We start from the raw sequence: 23,367 nt of genomic DNA, 5'->3' as shown, positions 1-23,367 counted from the left end.
TGCAAATCATTGAAGTTGTAGTTTTGCAATATTGCTTACTGAGCGAGTTAGCTACGCGATATGTGCACAGTGTGTTTCCATAGTTTGTGATTTTACACTAAGCAAATCATCAAAATTGTACTTTTGCTCTGAACACATCAAACAATGTTCTGATCATATGTTGAGGTTAACAACATCGATTACAGTGTTCGATTCTAGTCTTGTTATGTTTCATTCTGATCTTCTTAGAACAAGGGTACCCCCTAACATGTTCTAAACACATGTTGTATTGAGTACAGTGTTCGATTCTAGTCTTGTTCACTTATTTCGTGTTCTGAACACATCGATCAATGTTCTGATCACATGTTGTATCGAGTACAGTGTTCGATTCTAGTCATGATCACTTATTTTGTGTTCTGAACACATCAATCAATGTTCTGATCACATGTTGAAGTTAACAACATCGATTACAGTGTTCTATTCTAGTCTTGTTATGTTTCAATCTGATCTTCTTAGAACAAGCGTATCCCCTGACATATTCTAAACACATGATGTATTGAGTACATTGTTCGATTCTAGTCTTGATCACTTATTTTGTTTTCTGAACGCATCAATCAATGTTCTGATCACATGTCGTATCGAGTACAGCGTTTGATTCTACTCTTCTTATGTTTCGAAAGTCTAAACATGCACAATAATGTTATCGCTGCACACGCTTGCCTTCGCGATGCAGGTTTAAACTTGTTCGATATAAAGCTATGCCTTGACATAAGAGGCGGAGGAGGAGGTAGAGGAGGAGGAGGGGGAGGAGGAGGAGGAGGAGGAGGAGGAGAATGATAAGGCCTTAACAGCCTATGTATAGTCGCCATTGTTTTAAAGATGATAGCTGCCAAAAGAATTTTTCAAATTATCCACCACCACATTTCAGCTAAAGAGGGCGGCAGGGTGCTCTGTTGATTAAGCACATAGAATTTCAAATTGCCCTCCACCACATGCATAACAGCAGCTGTTATCTTGCGCAGTAGCCTCTAAGCTAGCTTTCTTCCTAAGAGTAGCCGCCATCTTGTGCGAGCACCCCTAGGCCGTCTCATAAGGAGCTATGTATAGTCACCATTTTGTGTCTGCCATCTTGCGTAAGCATCCCTAGGACGTCTCAATGCATCTTGTTTCTCATAAGAGCAGCCACCATCTTGTAGAAATAGATAGCTGCGAATGCCAAAGGGCTTAAGTAGGAATCGAACCGTTGATCTCATCATTAGACTATGTTTTTTCTTGTTCCTGATACTACGAACCTACGTATTAGGCGGAAAAATTTTGTCCGTTTTGCTCTACGATGCATCGTTTTCGAGATATTTAACATTTTGCATTTAAGCCTCCAAATCTAATGAAACGAACCTGCATGACACGTTTTACTCTCTACCATAGCTAGACCTGATCATGTTACGAAGACTCGCTTCAATACAAGCTAAAACAGAACAAATGCCAAAGGGCCTAAGTAGGAACCGAACCGTTGATCCCATCATTAGACTATGATTTTCTTGTTCCTCATACTGCGAACCTAGGTATTAGGCAGAAAAATTTTGTCCGTTTTGCTCTACGGTGCACCGTTTTCGATATATTTAACATTTTGCATTTAAGCCCTAAATTTAATGAATCGAACTATCACGACACGTTAGCCTCTAAGCTAGCATTCTTCATAAGAGTAGCAACCATCTTGCGCAAGCACCCTTAAAGCGTCTCATAAGGAGTTATGTATAGCCGCCATCTTGTGTCCGCCATCTTGCGCAAGCATCCTTAGGGCGTCTCAAGCCATCTTGTGCAAGGACCCTTAAGCCGTCCCATAAGAGCAGCCGCTATCTTGCGCAAGCATCCCTAGGGTATCTCATAAGGAGCCATGTATAACTGCCATCTTGCGCAAGCATCCCAAGGGAGTCTCATAAGAACCTGTGTATAGCAGCCATCTTGCGTAAGCACCCTTAAGGAGTCATGTATAGCCGCCATCTTATGCAATTAGCGTCGAGAGAGGGCTGCTGTAGAATTTTTCTTTTTAAATTATCCGCCACCACTTTTCAAAGGTATCTAGCTAAAGATGGCAGCACTGCGGATGATAGGTGACGAATTTACATCTACTACGATAAAGAGGGCAGCACGGTGCTCTCTGTATTAAAGATGGCGGATGACAGCTGTCAAAAAAGCACATGGCTATGTTTACCAAACAAGAGCACGTGGAATTTGCCGCCATCACATTTCAAACTAAAGAGGGCAGCACTATGCTCTGTTGATTAAAGATGGCGGATGGTAGCTGTCGAAAAAGCACGTGAGTTTGTTTCCAAACAAGAGCACGTGGAATTTTTCAATTTGCCGCCACCACATTTCAAAGGTATCTAGCTAAAGATGGCAGCACGGTGCTCTCTTGATTAAAGATGGCGGATGATAGCTAACAGAACTTTTCAAATTGCCCGCTACTACGTGCTTAAGGTAGTAGCCATAAAGAGGGCAGCACGGTGTTCTGTGGATTAAAGATGGCGGATGACAGGTGATGAAATTGCCCGCATGATAGTAGCACAGTGCTCTGTTGATTAAAGATGGCGGATGACAGCTGTCAATAAAGCACATGGCTTTGTTTCCAAACAAGACCACGTGGAATTTACCACCACCACATTTCAAACTAAAGAGGGCAGCACTGTGCTCTATAGATTAAAGATGGCAGATGACAGCTGTCAAAAAAGCACGTGAGTTTGTTTTCAAACAAGAGCACGTGGAATTTTTCAATTTGCCGCCACCACATAGAGGGCAGCACTGTTCTCTCTGGATTAAAGATGACTGCTTGTCGAAAAGCATTTTTCAAATTATCCGCCACCACATTTCAAAGGTAAGTAGCTAAAGAGGGCAGCACTGTGCTCTATAGATTAAAGATGGCGGATGACAGCTATCAAAAAGCACGTGGCTGTCAAAAAGCACGTGGATTTGTTTATCTCGAGCTAGTGAGGTTAAGTTGGTAGCACTAAGGTTTAGGCCCGTCAAGATGGCAGCACTGCCGATGACAGGTGACGAAAGAGGGCAGCACGGTGCTCTGTAGTTTAAAGATGGCGGATGACAGCTGTCAAAAAAGCACGTGGCTGTCAAAAAGCACGTGGCTTTGTTTATCTCGCGCTAGTTAGGTTAAGTTGGTACTACTGAGGTTTAGGCCCGTCAAGATGGCAGTACTGAGGTTAGCGATGCGTTGTTGTCGATGATAGCTGTCAAAAAGCACGTGGCTTTGTTTACAAATCTGTCAAAAAGCACGTGGCTGTCAAAAAACACGTGGCTTTGTTTACCTCATGCTAGTTAGGTTAAGTTGGCACTACTGAGGTTTAGGCCCGTCAAGATGGTAGTACTGAGGTTTGCGATGCGTTGTTGTCTGTCAAAAAGCACGTGGCTTTGTTTACAAATCTGTCAAAAAGCACGTGGCTGTCAAAAAGCACGTGGCTTTGTTTACCTCGCGCTAGTGAGGTTAAGTTGGCACTACTGAGGTTTAGGCCCGTCAAGATGGCAGTACTGAGGTTAGCGATGCGTTGTTGTCTGTCAAAAAGCACGTGGCTGTCAAAAAACACGTGGCTTTGTTTACCTCATGCTAGTTAGGTTAAGTTGGCACTAGTGAGGTTTAGGCCCGTCAAGATGGCAGCAGTGAGGTTAGCGTTGCGTTGTTGTCGATGACAGCTGTCAAAAAGCACGTGGCTTTGTTTACAAATTCAAATCTCCCGCCAAAATTCAAATTTTCCGCGGGCGGCGGCGGAGGAGGAGGCGTGCGGCGGCGGAGGTGCCGCAGAACCATCCAATTATACTACTTTATTGGTTTGGCGTACCAATGACTACTTTCAAGGTTTTTGAAGCCGAGGTGCCGGAATTTGTCCTAAGGGAGTTTTCTTACATGTTCGTAAATCTGCTGGCACGAGGCTGGCGAATTTGAGCACCTTCAAATACCTTGAACTGAGTTGGAATCGAACCTGCCAACATGTGCTCTAAATGCCAGTGTTCTGCTAACTGATCTACTCAGCTCGGCGGTAGGAAGCCGTGTGAACAAAACAGAGAGGTAAAGCATCGATACAAAAAATGATTATGACTAAGCACGAGCAGATATTCTGCAGTGATGAAATATTGATTAGGCAAGGTGAAGTGCAGACAGGGAAATTCAGTTAATGGTAAGAGATACACGAACAAGCAAAAAATAATTATGCACTCAAGTTAATACCCCACTGTTCAATATTTACTGAGTCAAATGTAAAGGTCATACTGCCCCCATTTTTCCCGAGCTAAGCCCAGCCATCGAGCGAGGAATCCCAAGGTGGACCGTTCGATCGTTGGCTATCACTTTCTAGAGGCATTTAAGGATTGTTAAGGATTGATGACCAAGCAGGATAAAAAGAAATGTTAAAACAATACTCTGACATTTATTCACATAAGCAGACAAACAGATAAAATATTCTTGCTGATATTTTACTTTTAACAGAGAACTTTCATAATTTTGGATTTCTTCCTCGATTTAGAGTGACACGTATCCTTATCTCCAGCCTTACTGTGCTGTAATGAAACCAAAGAAGTAATTAGGCCACTTGCCTTTTCAAACCAAACATTTGACTGAAAGAATTAAATAAATTAACATGTGTTCAAAGCTTTACCAATTTAAAGTAGTCTCAACACGTGGTTTTAAGATGTATACAACTGAATTTGTCATTTACAGTATCTAATATTGGTCAATGACACCAACATGAACTTCAGTAGAATGAAAATTGTTTCCAAAAATTCTCAAAATTAATTAATTATTATTCTGATTATTATTATTATTATTATTATTATTATTATTATTATTATTATTATTATTATTATTATTATTATTATTATTATTTTCTTATCATTCAATTAACCTGTTTCATTGTCACACGATCGTGTTCTTATTAATTTTCCACAGCATCATTTACCTAATGATCATCATTAGCATTTCAGAGTAATTATTTTTAATTAATAATTAATGACTTATTTTCACAATGTTCCAAAGCAATCATGTGGCTAACGAATTTCTACCTCTGATCTTTGCATTTCATATCTATTCAAATTAATCTTAAAGTGTTTCAGATTTTTAGAAATTTACATTACCAACGTGTGAGCTAGTTAAATAAATTTTATTTACAAATCGAGTGCCTTCATAAAGTAACGAGATGATCTTTCCTTTTAAATCTCGCTAATTAAGAAAATAAATTCCTTCCTAGTCTTCCTTGACTTAACTTAATTAAACTTTCCCTTAAGGGCATGAAATTATTTCTTAAGGCGACACACAACGATGAGTGTGATCTGCGTCACAGCGAGTGCGTGACCAGATCAAAATTAAATGAAATCAACATGACACAAGAGAAATATACACATTTACACACACACATTCACACTAGGGAAACACGTTTTTATGTACACTATTTACATCGAATCCTGATTTGGCAAATTTATTTGTGATTTTTATTGGTGGTCGGGACGCGTAATGTCTAACAGAAATAATTCGTGTACTGAAATTATCCTTCATTACTGGTGGCTAGTGATCGAAGTCATGGGTATCACTTGGTAGAAATACATTTCACATTTCAATGCAAGTTCATCTAATTCATGAAATTATAATGGAAGATTCTAGTAAAATCCATAAGCACTACCATCATGTGGGCTACAGGTTGAATTTACCGCAAGCGTGAGCCTTACTCGTCTTATTTTTACTTCCTACCTGTGAAATACACTCGCAAACACGTGCTCCAATAATTATAATCCATCTTGCGCTCCAAATACACAAGAATAAATCAAATATCACCATTAATTCATCAATTGCTCAATTATACAACAAATATCCCTCAGGATTGGCCATATTCCAGACCCTTCATGAACAGAGCACATTCCATCTCACATTTAGGAACTCTACAGTAGTTTTATGGCTCACGAGCGTTTACTTCTGTTTTACCCGATCTTTAGTCAATATTATTATTATTTAAGTGATTATTACATCTACTGATCCTCATGGAATATCGTAAAATTAGATGACTTCATCATAAAAACAACAAGTGATCTTAAAAGACACTAGGTTCGACCCTATTCACTCAAAATGTACACGTAAATTTTCCGTCCGGTAACTTTCAATATTACAAGGAAAGTAGATTTATCGTGTGGTCAGTGATTATTAAACATGAAGCTCCTTAAGCATGGGAAATCATTCAAAGACAACCTACATGTCTACTCTAATAGATCCAAAATTTCATTCACACGTACCTAGTCTACCACGACACCTTAAGAAGTAGAAAAATGAAATATTTCTAACTACAGCAATCTAATAGATCTACGAGTTAAGAAGAAAGATCTCTAGTTGTACAAAAGGTAAGACAGATAAATTAAATTAAAAAGGTACTCAAGTTTTGGTGAAGTTCGATTCCCGTCGACAGTCAGTTATTTCAGCATACTCCGGCCAGTCTCCTTCCAATTACCAGAGACGCCTTACATTTTTACAGCTCCATGGAGGCTCTGCAACGGGTGTCCCTCGATGAAATTGTGTTGCCGGTGGTTGCGGAATTCTTCATCTTGAGATGTTCAATTCTAAGACGTCTTCCGTAGATTGCTGGTCACAAGCTGTAACTGAGATGACAAAATTAAGTATTTTGCACAAACACACGCAGAATATAAACAGCTCGTCTACACTGTCACACTTAACTTGGCTCCTAGGCGTTTTTATTCCACAGAATTCACTAATTATCAGACAAAATTCTGGTAGAACGGGCGTCGACTTGACTTGAAAATTTTCTTTCCACGTGGTCCGGTAACGTGATGTCTCACACAGCGAAGAGCACTAATCATTAAGAGAACAAGCATTAAGAGCATTAAGAGAACGATTCACTCGAAGCAAGGCCTTTTATCTAATTAGCCAGGGAGGCGTGTTCTTCAGCGAGAACGGTAATTGGCTGATGATCTCCTTTAATTTGCGCAGACTATTCCAGAAACAAGCTGGGTTGTGCGCGTGCGAAGGCAGTCACGTGGTTTGGCCTGACCTTGGCACAGTCTCGCTGGTAATCTCACCCCTCTGAACGACAAAAAAACTCGTTCTCGGCTCGCCACAACTTCCTAGATGACATGCTGCGGTTCTAAGCAGACAATAAAATTTTTGCTTTCCACTTGTTAAAATACTCGTAATATCGCCAATTTTCACGGGGACAATACAGACATTATAAAACAATTTTACCAAAATATTGCACACGAACTTGTGAAAAGGGGGAAAAGCTTCAGCAGAAGGCAAAGTGACCATAGGAAAAGAAGAAACTGAGGCTGTAAATTCATACAATTGTCCGCCTCTGTGGAGTAGTGGTTAGTGTTATTAGCTGCCACCCCCGGAGGCCCGGGTTCGATTCCCGGCTCTGTCACGAAATTTGAAAAGTGGTACGAGGGCTGGAATGGGGTTCACTCAGCCTCGGGAGGTCAAATGAGTAGAGGTGGATTCGTTCCCACATCAACCAACCTCGAAGTGGGTTTCCGTGGTTTCCCACTTCTCCTCCAGGCAAATACAGGGATGGTACCTAACTTAAGGCCGCAGCCGCTTCCTTCCCTCTTCCTCGTCTATCCCTTCCAATCTTCCCATTCCCCCACAAAGCCCCTGTTTAGCATGGCAGGTGAGGCCGCCTGGGCGAGGTACTGGTCATTCTCCCCAGTTGTATCCCCCGACCCAATGTCTCACGCTCCAGGACACTGCCCTTGAGGTGTTAGAGGTGGTATTCCTCGCTGAGTCCGAAAGAAAAACCAACACTGGAGGGTAAACCGATTAAGAAGAAGAAGAAATTCATAAAGTACAGCTTGGCATTACCCTACAGACTTCAGGCTAAAGAAAGGGGGCTTTCTCCAGAGTGATTGCCAACGTCTGGGTGACCGGATGTGGCACTTGAAGATGAAGAAGAAAGCCTTAACAAATAAGTGATCACGTGTCAATGTGCGTGCCGAATGTCATTATTCTGTCTTTCCTATTAGTGTGCCAATCGATAACATGTATATACGTGTAAAAAGTACAGCATTAATTTGAAATTGAGAAATACATTTCTATTTAACGTATAAGGGATAGAGATACGACAAAATATTATAGGACCAAGATTGGAGATCTCTCCAAATTGAAACGCGATTGTGCTTCCTGTTTTGTGATACGACTTACCGTTTATCCACCAATTATCCCGAAACGAAAGTCTGCACCGTCATTAAAATTAAGGAAGAAAGTGATCCAGTTAAGAAAGTTGAAATTAACGTAAAATAGGATTTATACCAAGTGGATGTATTGGAAAATCAAATGTCCCTCAATAAATTGTCATGGTTTGATTTATGGATATAAGAAAGTGGTAACAGAAAAGAAACTTAGGCGCAGGGATTCTTAGATAAACAGATAAGAAGGTGATTTATGGTGTTATTACTTAAGCTATTCGAAGACGGTAATAACCTCCAACGGTATTCCGCCAATATCCCTCAGAATGGCTGATTGACGTCTCTCTTGCTTTCTACCCAAGGAACAACCACGAGTTTACAGGAATGAGGACGAAAATGGCAATATGTTACTTCCCTGCTGGCAAGCAGTCAGGGACGTTGCCATGGTAATCTGTAGGTTCGTTGTCGGTCTGTCGGTCACTCAGTGCACAGCATGATACCCGCAGAAAATAGAAATTTTCTCCGTCATTTGAAGAGTGGGCTAAATTATGAAGATAACAAAAGTTGCTTACAGTGAAGAGACGTTTCACATACGTTCCACGGATTTTACATAAAATCAATAGTATAAGAGAAAATGTAGGGGAAATATTCTGGTTTTCCTATAAACACCACGTCTATTCAAAGATTTTTAAATCGTATGCATATCAAAATCTTTCCCGGGATCAGTACATTCTAAATATAACATTTGGTCAAGACCTATTCAGCCGTTTCGCCGTGATGGTGGAACAAAGAGATAAACAAGCACGAAAAATAAAAACCACAGATTCGGTTCTTGAGTTGACCTAAAACGGAAAAATAACTTAAAATTGGTAAAACAAACGAAATTGCAGACAGCGGACCCCTACAACTTTATTTATATAGATTAATCCGACATCGTACGATATATTAGACATGGTTGTAGTTTGATTTTGACCATGTGCATCATATGTAACTGCACACAGTACCGAAAAAGTGGTCTGTGCATTATATGTAATCACACTGCGTTCCAAGACATATAGGTATCAGTTACCGTTGACTAGTTTTCTGTTCTTAGTTTTGGGTTGGCATACAATGTGTTCGGAATGACTATACTGCACCATATCCTGTCCTTAAATCCGACTAACTAATGGTGGGAGGTAGAGCGCGTGGTGATGTCCGAAAAATCGGCGGAAGAAAATCTCTAAATATACTTATACTAATTAGTATATGGACAGAAAGTATGGAGGCATATTTTGAAATGAAAAATATATGTAAAGGGGTAGAATAGATTTATTGGTCCAAAACTAAATATGGTTCATACTAAAATGAAATCCAAGATAAAATTAGCATTCTCGACCCCAAGATCGGTCGTAAAAATTTGACTCGCACATGATAAACAAATACATTACAACAAAATAAATTCAAAGAAAATAAAAGCGGGCAACGACCCGTAAAATAATGTTACAAAATCTATTTACATGGAGATTTGGTCCGTATTACGAATTAATTGTGTAGCTGCGCCATCTAAGCTCCTAAGTCCATTTGCCCTAGGGCATCGATCTTGATCGTCTGTATGATGTTCGGAAATACTAATACACTAGTACAAAAACTGACTAACTTTATTTACACTCCGACATATTCCGATACAAATAATAAATCACATTGGTGCAGGGTGGTTCCTAAACATTATCTCCAAAATAAAGCACTGATTCTAGTGTACGAGTCCGTATTCGTATGAAAATTGGACCAGACAGAACTGGATTCCGAGCAAATTAGCTATCGATCTAAATATCTCAAATCTACACAACACGAGACACATAAAAACAAACAGGTACACTCACACCAATAGAACAAACCTGTGGATGAAAACACATACAGACAAGCATATCAAATAATACAGATATCGGGGATCGAACCCGACTTTGACAGGCTTCGTACGCTTGCGTCTAAAAAAGACACAGTTGTCCATCCCTCTTGCTACACGTGGGTAGGTCGAGCAGCTGTTTGAAACGCAAAACATTATCTAACAGGCAAGGAAGTGCATAGCTCTGGGAACACATACCGGGACCTCATAAATCCGTTTTACTTGACACGAGGGGAGCTAGCACTTGGCTGTCAAACGAACCAAGACGCTGGGGAGCTTATACAATGGGTCAGCCCTTCCGCCTGCATTATTTCTCGTGAACGAGGAAACAAATTCTTTCACACATCTTCACTCAGCTGCTACTTTCTTAAGCAACGCATCAGCTGGCTAATTATCGCCTTTACAAGCCATGACTCCCAGCAATAATATGGCATTTCTCCCCTAATTCCAAACAGTTGGACCCAAAATCATTCCTCTGGCATTTCAAGCCATTCACTTTGCATGTCCTTGGTTCGATCCCATGATGTTCCCGAACTTGCCTTCTTCCCAATATAAATTATCCAATAATGACCCAACGGTGGACATATTGTCACTGCACTTCTTGTAGTTAGTGAAATTATCCATGCCTCATGCATAGAACAACTTATCTAATCCACGTTACTAATTATCTGACCTTATCTAAAAATTGATAAAACAAACGAAATTACAGACAGCGGGCACCCTACAACTTTATTTATATGGATTAATCCGCCTTTGTACAATATATTACTTATTACTTGTGCGTCATTAGATTAAGGGCGTACACCCGATCAACATTAGTCCTTCTTCCTTACCCGAAATATCTCTGTGATAAATGGCATAAAAGAAAAACAGAATACACTAATCAAGCAAAAAACCATCTATCGCTATTCTATCATTACCCTTTCTCCCATCTAGCTAAATATGTACACTTCCAATGGGCTAGAAACATGCACATCAGCCCTGACCAAATTCAACGTTAGGTAAACTTGAACAAAAGCAATTTCCGCTCTGGCTGACATTTAATTATTGAAATACACAAATTAACATTACACTAGTGTATTAATATTTCCTAAAACATGCTTATATGGACATTGGCACTTAACTTTTGTAGCTACTCGCCATCCACCACGAATCACATGTCCGCTGTATCACAATCGTCTTAGTGTATCATGACAGAGGTCAGCAAAGGCTGAGTGGTTCTGGTTTCGATTCCTCGTACAGTCATAGTTGTCTTCTTGTCGTTCCTGGAAAAGTCTGCGAGGATGCTGTGGATTAAGGCCTCCTCTTCACCGCTTTGCGTGCTCGAATACACAATATTCATCCTAATGATAGGCTATAATCGGCTTAGCCTACGCGCAAGCGTTAGTCCCAATTAGATTAAGGGCGTATACCCAATCAACATTAGTCCTTCTTCGTGGCTCAAAAATACGTAATATCCGTGACTCGCGAACACGTACCGGCTGGATATGCGAATTAAAGCGTTAATTGTACTTCTATTTCACTCGCATGTCTCGGGTTGTCATTCTCAGATTAATGAGTATACGGAATCTGAACGGTGTTAGACCGCACTTGGTATTTCAAATTATTTGACAAAGACCAAGATACTGCTAGTCACAAAGCAAATTATTAGTTCTGGACCGCTCACATACCGTGTAACTGACTTTGATATTCACAAAGAAAAATATCACCTCTCGTGGAGAACGACATGCACCGCGTGCAACTCACTGAAAATACTTCTGGCGAATGAGAGAGCTTCCCTCACCACGGGAGTTTAAATAGTCTTACAGTTTGTCCGCTGCTCGAGATGAATCCCCGGCTAATAGAGACAGTGGCCTGCTAACGGATTTCCAAACTCCAACGGCTTTACGTTCAAATGAGTCTTATTATTAAAAGCGCTCAAGTAATCATTATTATCACTTAGAAGTGAATGATAAATCTGTTTCCAATTTCTCATTAATTCGGACCTGTGGAATTTTAGCTTGGTGACGAATATATCTGCTTGAATTCAAAGGATCCCAGTCCTGCGAAGATGAAGTTAGTCAACCTATTTAGTTGTCTTCGGGTTCCCGACGTTCAAATTTTACCTCTCCCCTAGCTCGTATCGGTTAAATTTGAAAAGTAGGGTGGGGTCTGCGTGCCTGGATACATAGCCAACGGTTCTATTTGAACTTCAAAACGTTCCACAGTGTTATAAAAAAATAATTTAGGCATATACGATATAGCTCAATACAGCTTTAAGTTTTTCCTGAAACACATACAACAGTGAAGTCATAATCGGCCTATTGGCTCAAAATGTTTCTGCTTTTTGTTTCAGTATTATGTTTGTTTTTATCCTTTCCAAACAAAAACTGGACTATAGTTAATCATGAATTAAGAGGAAATTTTCCATACAAATACGGCAGACCCTATTTTATTCATCATACAACTAATTATTTTACATCAAGTAACTAATTATGTACCCTGTTCGATAATATCATGACTGTACTTTTACAATAATTATTTTTACTGTGTTATAACTCAATTCCATCCTCCCAAAAACGAAATACCCGTGTAAATGGCCAGGTTGAATATCTGCGTGCACATTCTACTGAAAATTAACCACGTGGGTCACATTCATTCACGCGACTTTTTAGCATGTTTAATAGATTTTTAAAAGAAGGTCCAATTTTCTTCATGTCCTCATAAATCAAAAGCGATAAATTCAATAGAAGAAACGTGGACAAAGCAAAAAAAAGTTTAGGAAAAATATGCTGGTCGCCGAGGTGTTAAAAATTATTTTATGCAGAAAATCTTAGAAAACGTGTTGTAAATTTACAATAATTATGAGTTCGTTTTAAAGTGGGTTGCCTTATTTTGTTCAGTGTTCAGTAGTTTTAAAATCAATTTTGAGAAACGAAATGGTAAATAAAATTTGTGAATGTTCTTAAAATTTAAATGTTCACCTCCCATCTCAAGTAGTGGAGTCCTGTAAATGCTAGGTGAAAGTAAATGTTTTTCTCTTCCATGATTGATCTTTGTAAACCACTGTTCTACACCAAATGCACTGCAATCTTTCCTTCTATAATGTCCTAAATCACCTCTTCTCATCTCAATTACTTGGTTTCAAAGCACCCAGCATTTTAAAATCTTGGAACACCAGAGTGCGAATCAAAGAGTGAAAGGGGGAGGGGAAGATACCCCACTGGTAGAATGGATTCCCTGGCTGATGACAGCAATACTTATCCTTGGCAGGGAAATGTCATTCCCACCTCTCTTGCCCTAACCCAGAAATTACATTTACTCTTGCTTATAATCAGGTCTCTGAATGTTTTGAAATAATAAATTAAAGAAGCTGTTTAGCGGAATTTACGTAGTGCACAGTGTGAAGAATGTTTTAATATAATAAATAATACACTGACCAAGCTAGGAAACAGAATGTATATTCAGACACTATCATCTCTGATGTCTATATCAATAAACGGACCTAGAATATTTTCCAGCAAATCAACTTGCAGTTGGCAGGATAACAGGGAGTCATCACTCTACTACAAACAATCGTCATTTGCAAGGAAGCATCATGGACATCATCTCATACACGAAAATTATTTCTCTGAGATTTCCTTAATGTAGATTTTATATTTGATTTGTTTTCATAATGTCATAAATTTGTATGTTTAAAACATAAATTATCTTCCAGGTGATAAATATTATTGAGGGTAGCATGGTCTAATTTTTTACATAACAGGAAAAGTGTTTAATTCTGAAATTCTAGTGCCAGAAGTATGTTATTAGAGAATAAATTAGCTAGATGCCCCCGACCCCCTCAAGAAAAAGCTTGATTCACACTCTGTAAGACACAACGTTAACACAGTAATGACTTTGTCGTAGATGAAAACAGGCGAAGTCTCTCCACGTAAGCTCGTCTCTGCGATACACATCGAGTTTGATTCTATTTATGTGCCAAAACCTAATAGAGATGTATAATCGAACTCATGTTGTTAACAGACCGAATTACATTTCTTTACTTATTGACTTATCCTTGTACGAAATGTGTTTTCTTATGCAGATATCTGATCCAGTTGACTAATTATAGCTGCTTTCAGTGATACTGTGCCACGCAAATGCTCCTGATCAGCACTAAAATCAAACTGATATACTAGAGATGATACAGGACGAGAAAATATATCAGTTGATGGCCAAAGGCATGCACCCATTGCTTTGTTCCAGATGCCGACTTCTGCTGTGGGATGAAATCGCCGTCCGACCCGCGCACTTCGGGGAAGGTCCGCCAACAATCGAGCGGTCCGTGTCTCTTTCTCTCTCACTCACTCTCTATCACATTCTCTCTCTCTCTCTCTTTTTCTCTTCTATTTAGTGCTTGTTCTCTTCTAAATGTTTGTGTGTTGTTTTGTTTTTATCTCAGAAGGGGGCCACATTGTCATAATACGTCACTTTTTTCAGATTCGATTCTTCACGCAGTTATAAGACGTAGATATTTCTTCTATTGTTATTGTTCAAAATGTTCAGAGAAACTGAGCATTCAGAGTTGGTATAATAAAGACAGAAGCTTAAATTGAAGACTGAGTTCGTCTTCCCCCTTTAATTAGAATGCAGATGTACAAATTTAAAGTTGAAACGTATATCTTGGAAACCTGTAAATATTTAAGTTATATGTTTCGTGTGATATACCTGATTTCTTTCAAAAATTAGAGATATCTCAGACAAGGAGAAATCATTAATAGTTCAATCCACCAACTGATTCGAATTTTAGACAACACGTTAGCAAATTCGAACAAAAGAAACCAATGAAAATCCACTTTGAGTTCATATCTTCAAATTTATTATAGAACTTGTTGAAAGAGCTCTACAAGACATTAAAGTAACAGCACTAAATTCCCACAGGGGTCATTTTTCTCAATTTGATATAGAATTTGGGAATTTATGTATCGGTTGCATAAAACTATTTATTTAAAGTACTTTGTGAACAGTCATTTCGTAGTAGCTACAACGTGTTACTATAACTAAAAGTTAAATTTTGATCAAATACCACGTCTGTAGGAATCGGTGTCAAGGAATATCATTTTTCTGATATATTTTTACGATGTTAAACGGCATAGACTGTATAATCCGATTAGGGCATCATTTTCAATAGTATACTAAAATAGAGAAACCATAATAGACGACTGTACAGTATTTCTGATCATGTTACTGTATATTTCCATTGCCTTAAGCAACCCCCATTTACCCGTTGCTATTTGTTGATGGATGCAATATTTTTGTATCTATTCCTTGGCACAAGTCAGAGCAAAATTAAACTTCTATGAAATATTAGTCGGTTTTTAAGATATCTGGTTCTTCAAGAAATGAATTTAATTCAGTATTTAATGGTAGTTTTTATATTAATATATTAACTGTTAATTGAGTATAATATTTTAAGGGATAAGCTTTAGAATAGAACTTATAATTATTATAGGAGTTGTAAAGAAGTGTAGGCTTTAAATTAGCTGATGAAATCTCGGTCTTGTTTATCAGACAGTATGGAAGTAGTTCAGATATAGATAGAACTGAATAATGACACTCAGTACGTCTGAATGCCAGAAAAGCTGTTACTTGTTATGTAAGTCGTGCTCTACTAATATTCTCTGGATCAGTGTGAAAAGCAATGGTAATCTACCTCGCTGAGGCCTAGGACGCCTCATTGTGATACCGCCACCGATTATTTCAAGTTTCCTGTAATAGGTGGCACGAATTCAGGATCCAACTATCCTCCGGCTTGATGACTTAACATAGGACAGGATATCCCCTCAAGGTGGTGTTAGGATGGTGTTGCTGTGCTGCAGAACATAATGTGAGGAACTGAAGTTTGAAAATGAGAAGAAGCAGAAGAAATTCAAAGAACCAGTTACAGGGCTATGAAGTCCGGCTCCATGGCTAAATGGTTAACGTCCTGGCCTTTGGTCACAGGGGTCTCGGGTATGATTCCCGGCAGGTTCTAGAATTTTTACCATAATTTGTTAAATCGGCTGGCACGGGGGCTGAGTGTATGTGTCGTCTTCATCATCACTTCATCCGCATCACGTTGCACAGGTCGCCTATAGGCATCGATTCAAAAGACCTTCACCTGGCAAGCCGAACTTGTCCTCGGACACTCCCGGCACTAAAAGCCATACGCCATTTCCATTTCATTTCAAGGCTATCAAATGTCAATTGGAGATACAAAGATAGTTGGCTCCGATAATAAGGATTAATTCTCGGGTAACGAACCTCACGTCGAATAAACGCCTTTGCTCGGGAAAGGTATGCAGGAAACAACAATTGAGATCTTCAGTTTTTCACATGAGTTCACCGAATGCTTGAAGCAGCGTGTTGTGGAAATCCAAAGAAATGCATATGTTCATTTTGTGTTGATATTTGAAACTACAATGTTCTTTAATTTATTGTAAAGCTTTAAAAGCCACATATTTTTTCATGTTTATTTTGTTTCTGCTTACACTGTTAAAATAGAAAGGAACATTCTTTATAATAAAACCTCACCTTATCAGTAAAATAAACTTCTATTCACTGTACTTAATTTTAAAAGCTTCTGTCTACGGCCCAAATACATTAAAATTATGTCCCTAATAATCATCTGGTTCGTAGTCCGGCTCCATGGCGAAATGGTTAGCGTGCTGAACTTTGGTCACAGAGGTCCCGGTTTCAATTCCCGGCAGGGTCGGGAATTTTAACCATCATTGGTTAATTTCGCTACCACGGGGGCTGGGTGTGTGTGTTGTCTTCATCATCATTTCATCCTCATCACGACGCACAGGTCGCCTACGGGAGTCAAATCAAAAGACCTGCACCTGGCGAACCGAACATGTCCTCGGACACTCCCTGCACTACAAGCCATACGCCATTTCATTTCATCTGGTCCGTAGAGCTATATCGAATCTGTAGGTGGAAAATACATATTACTTCTCTAAACCCCCGCTTTCCACATCTGAGTGTTTGAGAAAGTAAAACAGTAAACCGAAAGTTAGAATATTATACTAGCTTATTCCTATCAATTTATGTATTTATTTTACGTGTCCAAGATATTAAATGACTAAATTATGAACATATAATAAACATACACCGTAGAAGCCTCCCAAATTGATCGCGAACGTATTTACATTTTGATGCACAATATGATTACTTCAGTGATATTCATAATTATTAATGTAATAATTATTATTAAACCCATGGAACTTATAGGACAGTAAGACCCTTGGTTTGCCAAAACGACTGCTACCTAGCTACTTGAGGTGGCCTGTAAAGATTTGACTGACGTAGTCAACGTAATGACATATTCAGCCATATTACTTGGCTTCTACGACTGGATCCGCTGTCTCTCGCATCATACAGCTTGATCTCGTGAGGCGTCAATTCAAAAGACCTGCATCTGTCAAGCCGAACTTATCCTTAGAAACTCCCGGCACTAAAAGCCATACGCCATTTCCATTTCATTTCAGGGCTATGAAATGTCCATTGGAGACATAAAGGTAGTTGGCTCCGATAATAACGACTACTTCTCGGGCAACGAACATCACGCCGTATAAACGCCTTTGCTCGGGAAAGGTATGCAGGAAACAAGATCTGCTTCATTTCCAGCCCTCAGTCCAGAATGCAAAATCCTTGTACTGGTCAGTAATCGAACCCGGGAACTTTGGGTAACAAGTAGGAACGCTACACCTACACTATGGGACTAGCGTATTATTATTATTATTATTATTATTATTATTATTATTATTATTATTATTATTATTATTATTATTATTGCCATAGAACATACTTTACAGTACATTAAATATTAAACATTAATTTCCTTTGGACCATAATATGCTTAAATCTTCTGAAACAGATCCTTGATAAATTTCTGACACAAGAAAATCAAAATTCTTGCGAAGTTCACTTTTTCATGTCAAAGAATGCCACGGATATTTCTGTAGTAGAAAAACATTTTTATAGAGATAATCGTAGTAATTATAGGAGAATTATCCACGCTAAGAGACGATATGTCATATTAATATAGTGGAATTTCTATATTTTAGATTAGGTTGAAAAATGCAGGTGCCTCTTCAGTTCCGAGTAAATTTCAGTAAAGTATTATGCTTCAATTGATCCTTGTATTTTAATCAGAAATATCTGCACCAGAAACTTAGAAATGCAATCGGAGTGACGGTAAATTCATGTTTACACTTTTAAATCAACACGGAGTTCAGTTGGAAGCATTTATCTACTCCACTCTTAAAACGTTAGTTTTATGTAGTTTTCCTCTAGCAATATTAATGAAGTTTCCTTGAGTTCAAAGTAATCTTCGGAAGCTTTTTGTGGTTTTGTTTCAGACGACACTCTTTTATTAGATTGCATTGACTTTAATTTTCGCATCCTCTCTACGTGCCAGCAGCTCTTCCCAGAATCAATTTAAACTTTGACGGAGGAGAGAACAACTACATGTAAACGGCGGCAAATTGGTGTTCCATGTAATTAGTTAGCTGCTGATTTTGTCTCGGAAACTTGGCGGATGCGATATCCGACATCATCACCCGCTACCGCACAAAGAAAAAGTGAACGTTAAATGTCGATGAATGCAGTCGTACGGACATTCCCCATCACTTTATTTTTTTCTTTTTTACTGGACGTGACAATGTCCATAAAATCAGGCTACGTACACTCGAATCTTAGTGTTACAAAAATAATATACTCATATTCAGGCTTGTAGCTCCGGAACTAAATAACCTCATCCTAATTGTTGAGGTACCACTTGATTGAAAATGTGAGAAATAATAAAATATGACACTCCGTGGGCCTCAGTTAAATATATGCGGTTGAGGAAGAAGGAGCTTTAAAAATATCTGGTCCTGACAGTCCTCTGTAGTCGGAAAGTGATCATCCAACTTAATCTTCAACATTGATCACACCTTCCTTTCAAAAATGGTGTCAAATTTCCTTTTGGGAAAATTAAGTGATCAAAACTACGTCTTTCAATAAATGAAACTCAAATTGCTGTTATTAAGTAATTAAGTCATTAAATAATTAATTAAGCAATACCTGGTTGCCAGCATTTAAGAATTTACGTAGGTAGTTCCTTTCCCTGTCCCTTCACTATTGTCATCTCGTCTCGGTGTTTTCCAAATTCGTACGTTCCTCGTCGCCAGATGTTTCATTCCAGGCTTATGTCTGTGCCATAGATGTGTTACGCAAACACGAAATGTGAACCGCTTAGACTGATTATGATGGTTCGGCCAGCTTCCGTCCTGGGGGCCATCTGGTGGCGATTGAACATACCATTTTCCACTTCTATTATAACGTCCAATTTAAAGTGTCATTATTTAAGGGGAGGTGTTAGCCCCTATACTAACAATGTTAAATTGCCATATTTTGTGACCCTTTTTCTCTGGAACCGTTAGCCCCACGAATATCAAATTTGGTATGCTCTTATGGTGATACCTTGCATGTACAGTGAGTTTGTTTCAAGAAGTTCTTACTGAATATGAAATTTTAAGGGATATGTTTCTGCAGTACGCAATTTTAGTACATTTTTCATCAAAGAAAAATGAGTTTTTGTTAATACATAATGATACTAATGATAAATCTACTGAGTTACTCCTAACTCCCATCTTGCAGTTTCTATGATGAGAAGTTTCTGAAAAGTGGGTCATAAAGTTTCCAGAAAAATGAACTTAAAGTTTCAACATATATCAGTGCATCCCTGCAGCATACTCCGGGTTGTCATCATCATCATCCTCATCGTCAATATTTTAAATTGCTTCTTGTGCTTCCTAGCTTCCTTAATAAAGTCTTTGATATCGTTATCAGCTCTTTTAACTCTAAAACTATCAATATCTTTAAGCGCCCTCACAGTGTTTTTACCGGGTTCAACGTTTAAATGTTTCAAAACACATATCCTTCTAAAATTACCACCATTAAAGGTCAATACAGCAACAGATACACAAATGCACAGAGTTTCCAAGCCAACAAACACATTCTTAGGGATTCGAGTCCACACAACATAGTTGAAAGACTCGTTGGGGTTTTGCGTCTTGCCGTGCAAACATCTCTTTAGCAAATTTGGATCAGGAAAGAGCTAATTGCATTATTCAGAAAATCCAATAATACAACAATATATACATCGTGTGAATCATCGGCATCTTCATACGAGTTCTCAGATGATAATAGTTTACGTCTATAAGCACTTCCAATGGATTTGGGAGTTGTATTTCTAATATTATGATCAGGTGTTTGCTCTAACCTCACATTTTCAAGTGTACCTCTATTATTGCGCAATACAACTTTTATTTTCCCTCCAACACCTTTCCTATTCTTGAAAATACTCTTTGGTTTGTCATTTGAAGTAAACACGAAATACACGATATGAAAAAGTAAGAACGTGAAACAACGATACCGCCCAAAAAATTGTCACAGATAAACAAATGAACAAAAAACAGCGATGTCCGCTGTTTATTAAATAACTTATAGAGTAGCCAACATATATTACATCGAAAATAAAATATCTCTCAACTCGAAAGCATGAAGCATTTCAGAATTATACAAGATAACTGGGGAGCGAAAGAAAAAGGGGGTGTGGCACCGAATGCAGCATGCTTTTTAAACGTCTATTTGAACTACTAGGAGGGTCGTTAGACGTAAAATTTTGCTTTGGACACGTAAGCGAGGTTATAAGGGACACACAACACACATTTTTTTTTCACCCAATTGGGCTAACACCTTCCGTTAAGAAGTCTTTCTCGTGGACAGTCGAAATGTCTTCTGAGGACGCAGAGCACAGTTCCCTGCGAAACTTTAATAATTTCACCTTATTTTCTTGACACGGCATAAGCCCAAAAGCCTATACAGTATCATGTTTTTTGAAACTCAGATTGATAATTATTAATGTATTTGTATCATACCACAAAAATAGAGGATGGTTGCCTAGTTGTACTTCCTCTTAAACAATAATCACCACCGCCACTCATACCACAAAAATATGTACAGAGGTTTTAGGTTCCTAGGCAACATCGTGCGCACAGTTGTTGGGTAACATCGCGTCATAAATTTTCTATCGCTAATTTCGTGACGACCGGGCGAGTTGGCCGTGCGCGTAGAGGCGCGCGGCTGTAAGCTTGCATCCGGGAGATAGTAGGTTCGAATCCCACTATCGGCAGCCCTGAAGATGGTTTTCCGTGGTTTCCCATTTTCACACCAGGCAAATGCTGGGGCTGTACCTTAATTAAGGCCACGGCCGTTTCCTTCCAACTCCTAGGCCTTTCCTATCCCATCGTCGCCATAAGACCTATCTGTGTCAGTGCGACGTAAAGCCCCTAGCAAAAACAAAATTCGTGACGTAAATTTTCAGACGACACCCAGCCATAAGACAAATTTATGTCAAAAGTGACGATTTTGAGGTACACGACTTAGTTTGTTTAATTCCGAAAGCAAAAGGCACACAAAGGTACTTGAAATGTCTAATGATACAATATCTAACGCCTTACAGTCACTCAACAAAATTGTCCAATATCAAATGAATAATATGGCAACGGGGGGGGGGGGGCAAAATTTTAAAATTTGATTTTTAAATCGGTTATTTTACCGTCTAAAATCAATACCAGCACTTCATTTGGGATACCATTAGAAATCTCTCTCTGAACTCAAGGTGATGGTACCACAACGGCTGTCCTACGATCCGTAGGGACAAAGTTATGTGGTGATCGAAAATGTGAGAATTCTCTGATTTGCTTCATATCGACTCCTGAATTGACCCATTATGTGTCTGAAACATTAAATGTAGAATCTTAATGCTCAACACCCCAGCACAATTTTTCGAAATAATGCTGTGTCTGATATAATTCGAAAACAAGAATTCCAATAGAATTGAACTGTGCCTTTGTAACCCTTCAAGACTTCCATTTAATAAATTAATCCGGAAAGGAGTGAGGCTCCAGTCTGTCTCCTCACTTCAATATGTATGTAGAATTTAACTGTGCCTTTGTAACCCTTCAAGACCTCCATTTAATAAATTAATCCGGAAAGGAGTGAGGCTGCAGTCTGTCTCCTCACTTCAATATGTATGTAGAACAGACTGTAAAGAGAAATTACGAGAGGGAATCAAAACTGTGAGGTTTGCCCATGATTTTGTTACTTTATCTGACTCTTCAGAAGATGTGAAGAGATTGCTGAATAGGATTGACACTGTCTTGGAGAAGGAGTAGAAGATGAAAATAAATACATCCAAAAGATAAATGATGGAGTGCAGTCGAAAGAAGTTGAAAGATGCAGGAAATATTAGGAAGTAGATTAATATAGTTACTTCGGTAGCATAATAACTAATGAAGGCCGAAGTAAGGAGGACATAACATGCAGAAAAGCACCGAGCTCGATAGCTGCAGTCGCTTAACTGTGACCAGTATCCAGTATTCGGGAGAGAGTGGGTTCGAACCCCACTGTCGGCAGCCCTGAAGGCGGTTTTCCGTGGTTTCTAATTTTCACACCAGGCAAATGCTGGGGCTGTACCTTAATTAAGGCCACGTCCGCTTCCTTCCCATTCCTAGTCCTTTGCTGTCCCATCGTCGTCATAAGACCTATCTGTGTCGGTGCGACGTAAAGCAACTTGCAAAAGAAAAAAAGCCATTTTCTCACTTTGAACGTTGATATAGGAATTAGAAAGACGATTTTGAAACTTTTGATTAGCGTCTTGCGTTCCATGGAAGTGAAACATGGACGGTAACTAGCTCATAAAGAAAGAGAATAGAAGCTTTTGAAATGTGGTGTTACAGAAGAATACTAGGCGAAGTAGGTATATCGACTCACGAATGAAGAGATACTGAATTGAATTGGTGATAGGAGAACGATTTGGAGAAATTACCGGAAGAATAGGTAGAATAATAGGTTACATTTTCAGACACTCAGGACTTGTTTAGTTGGTTTTTGAGGGAAGTATGGGTGGTAAGAACGGCAGAGTTAGACCAAATTGTGAATATGACAAAACAGATTAGAGGGCTTGTAGGATGTGATAGTTACGTAGAAATGAAAAGTTTAGCACAGGTTAGGGTGGTATGAAGGGCTCCATCAAACCAGTCTATAGACTGATGACCTAAACAACAACAACAACAACAACAACAACAACAACAACAACAACAACTGCACAGTATCATACAAGCACGTAGGTACTAACTGATAAGGAATGATACGGAGTAGTACGATGCTTGCATGCTCCATCCGTGTCACTAGACGATCAGCCAGCTCACTAAGTTCGCCATAAATAATATCAGTATTATAACAACCTCAAAGATAAAATCAGTTAATCGCCGGAA

At 38.9% G+C, this 23,367-nt stretch overlaps 1 protein-coding gene across 8 annotated transcripts in view; it reads left to right on the top strand.

Moving 5' to 3' along the window:
• The window catches only part of pHCl-1 (pH-sensitive chloride channel 1), a 1,475,408-nt gene that overhangs the window by 888,269 nt on the left and 563,772 nt on the right, over nt 1-23,367 (top strand). The window contains exon 5 of one of the 8 annotated variants that reach the window (XM_068225462.1): nt 14,267-14,333. The exons of the other annotated variants lie outside the window; for them this stretch is intronic. Coding sequence (XP_068081563.1) covers nt 14,267-14,333 — 67 coding nt within the window. The remainder of the gene's footprint in view (nt 1-14,266; nt 14,334-23,367) is intronic. 8 annotated transcript variants of the gene reach the window in all.

Source organism: Anabrus simplex, chromosome 1 (genome assembly GCF_040414725.1).
Source record: "Anabrus simplex isolate iqAnaSimp1 chromosome 1, ASM4041472v1, whole genome shotgun sequence".
Classification (NCBI taxonomy): Eukaryota; Metazoa; Arthropoda; class Insecta; order Orthoptera; family Tettigoniidae; genus Anabrus; species Anabrus simplex.
This window is presented reverse-complemented; position numbering and strand designations above follow the sequence as displayed.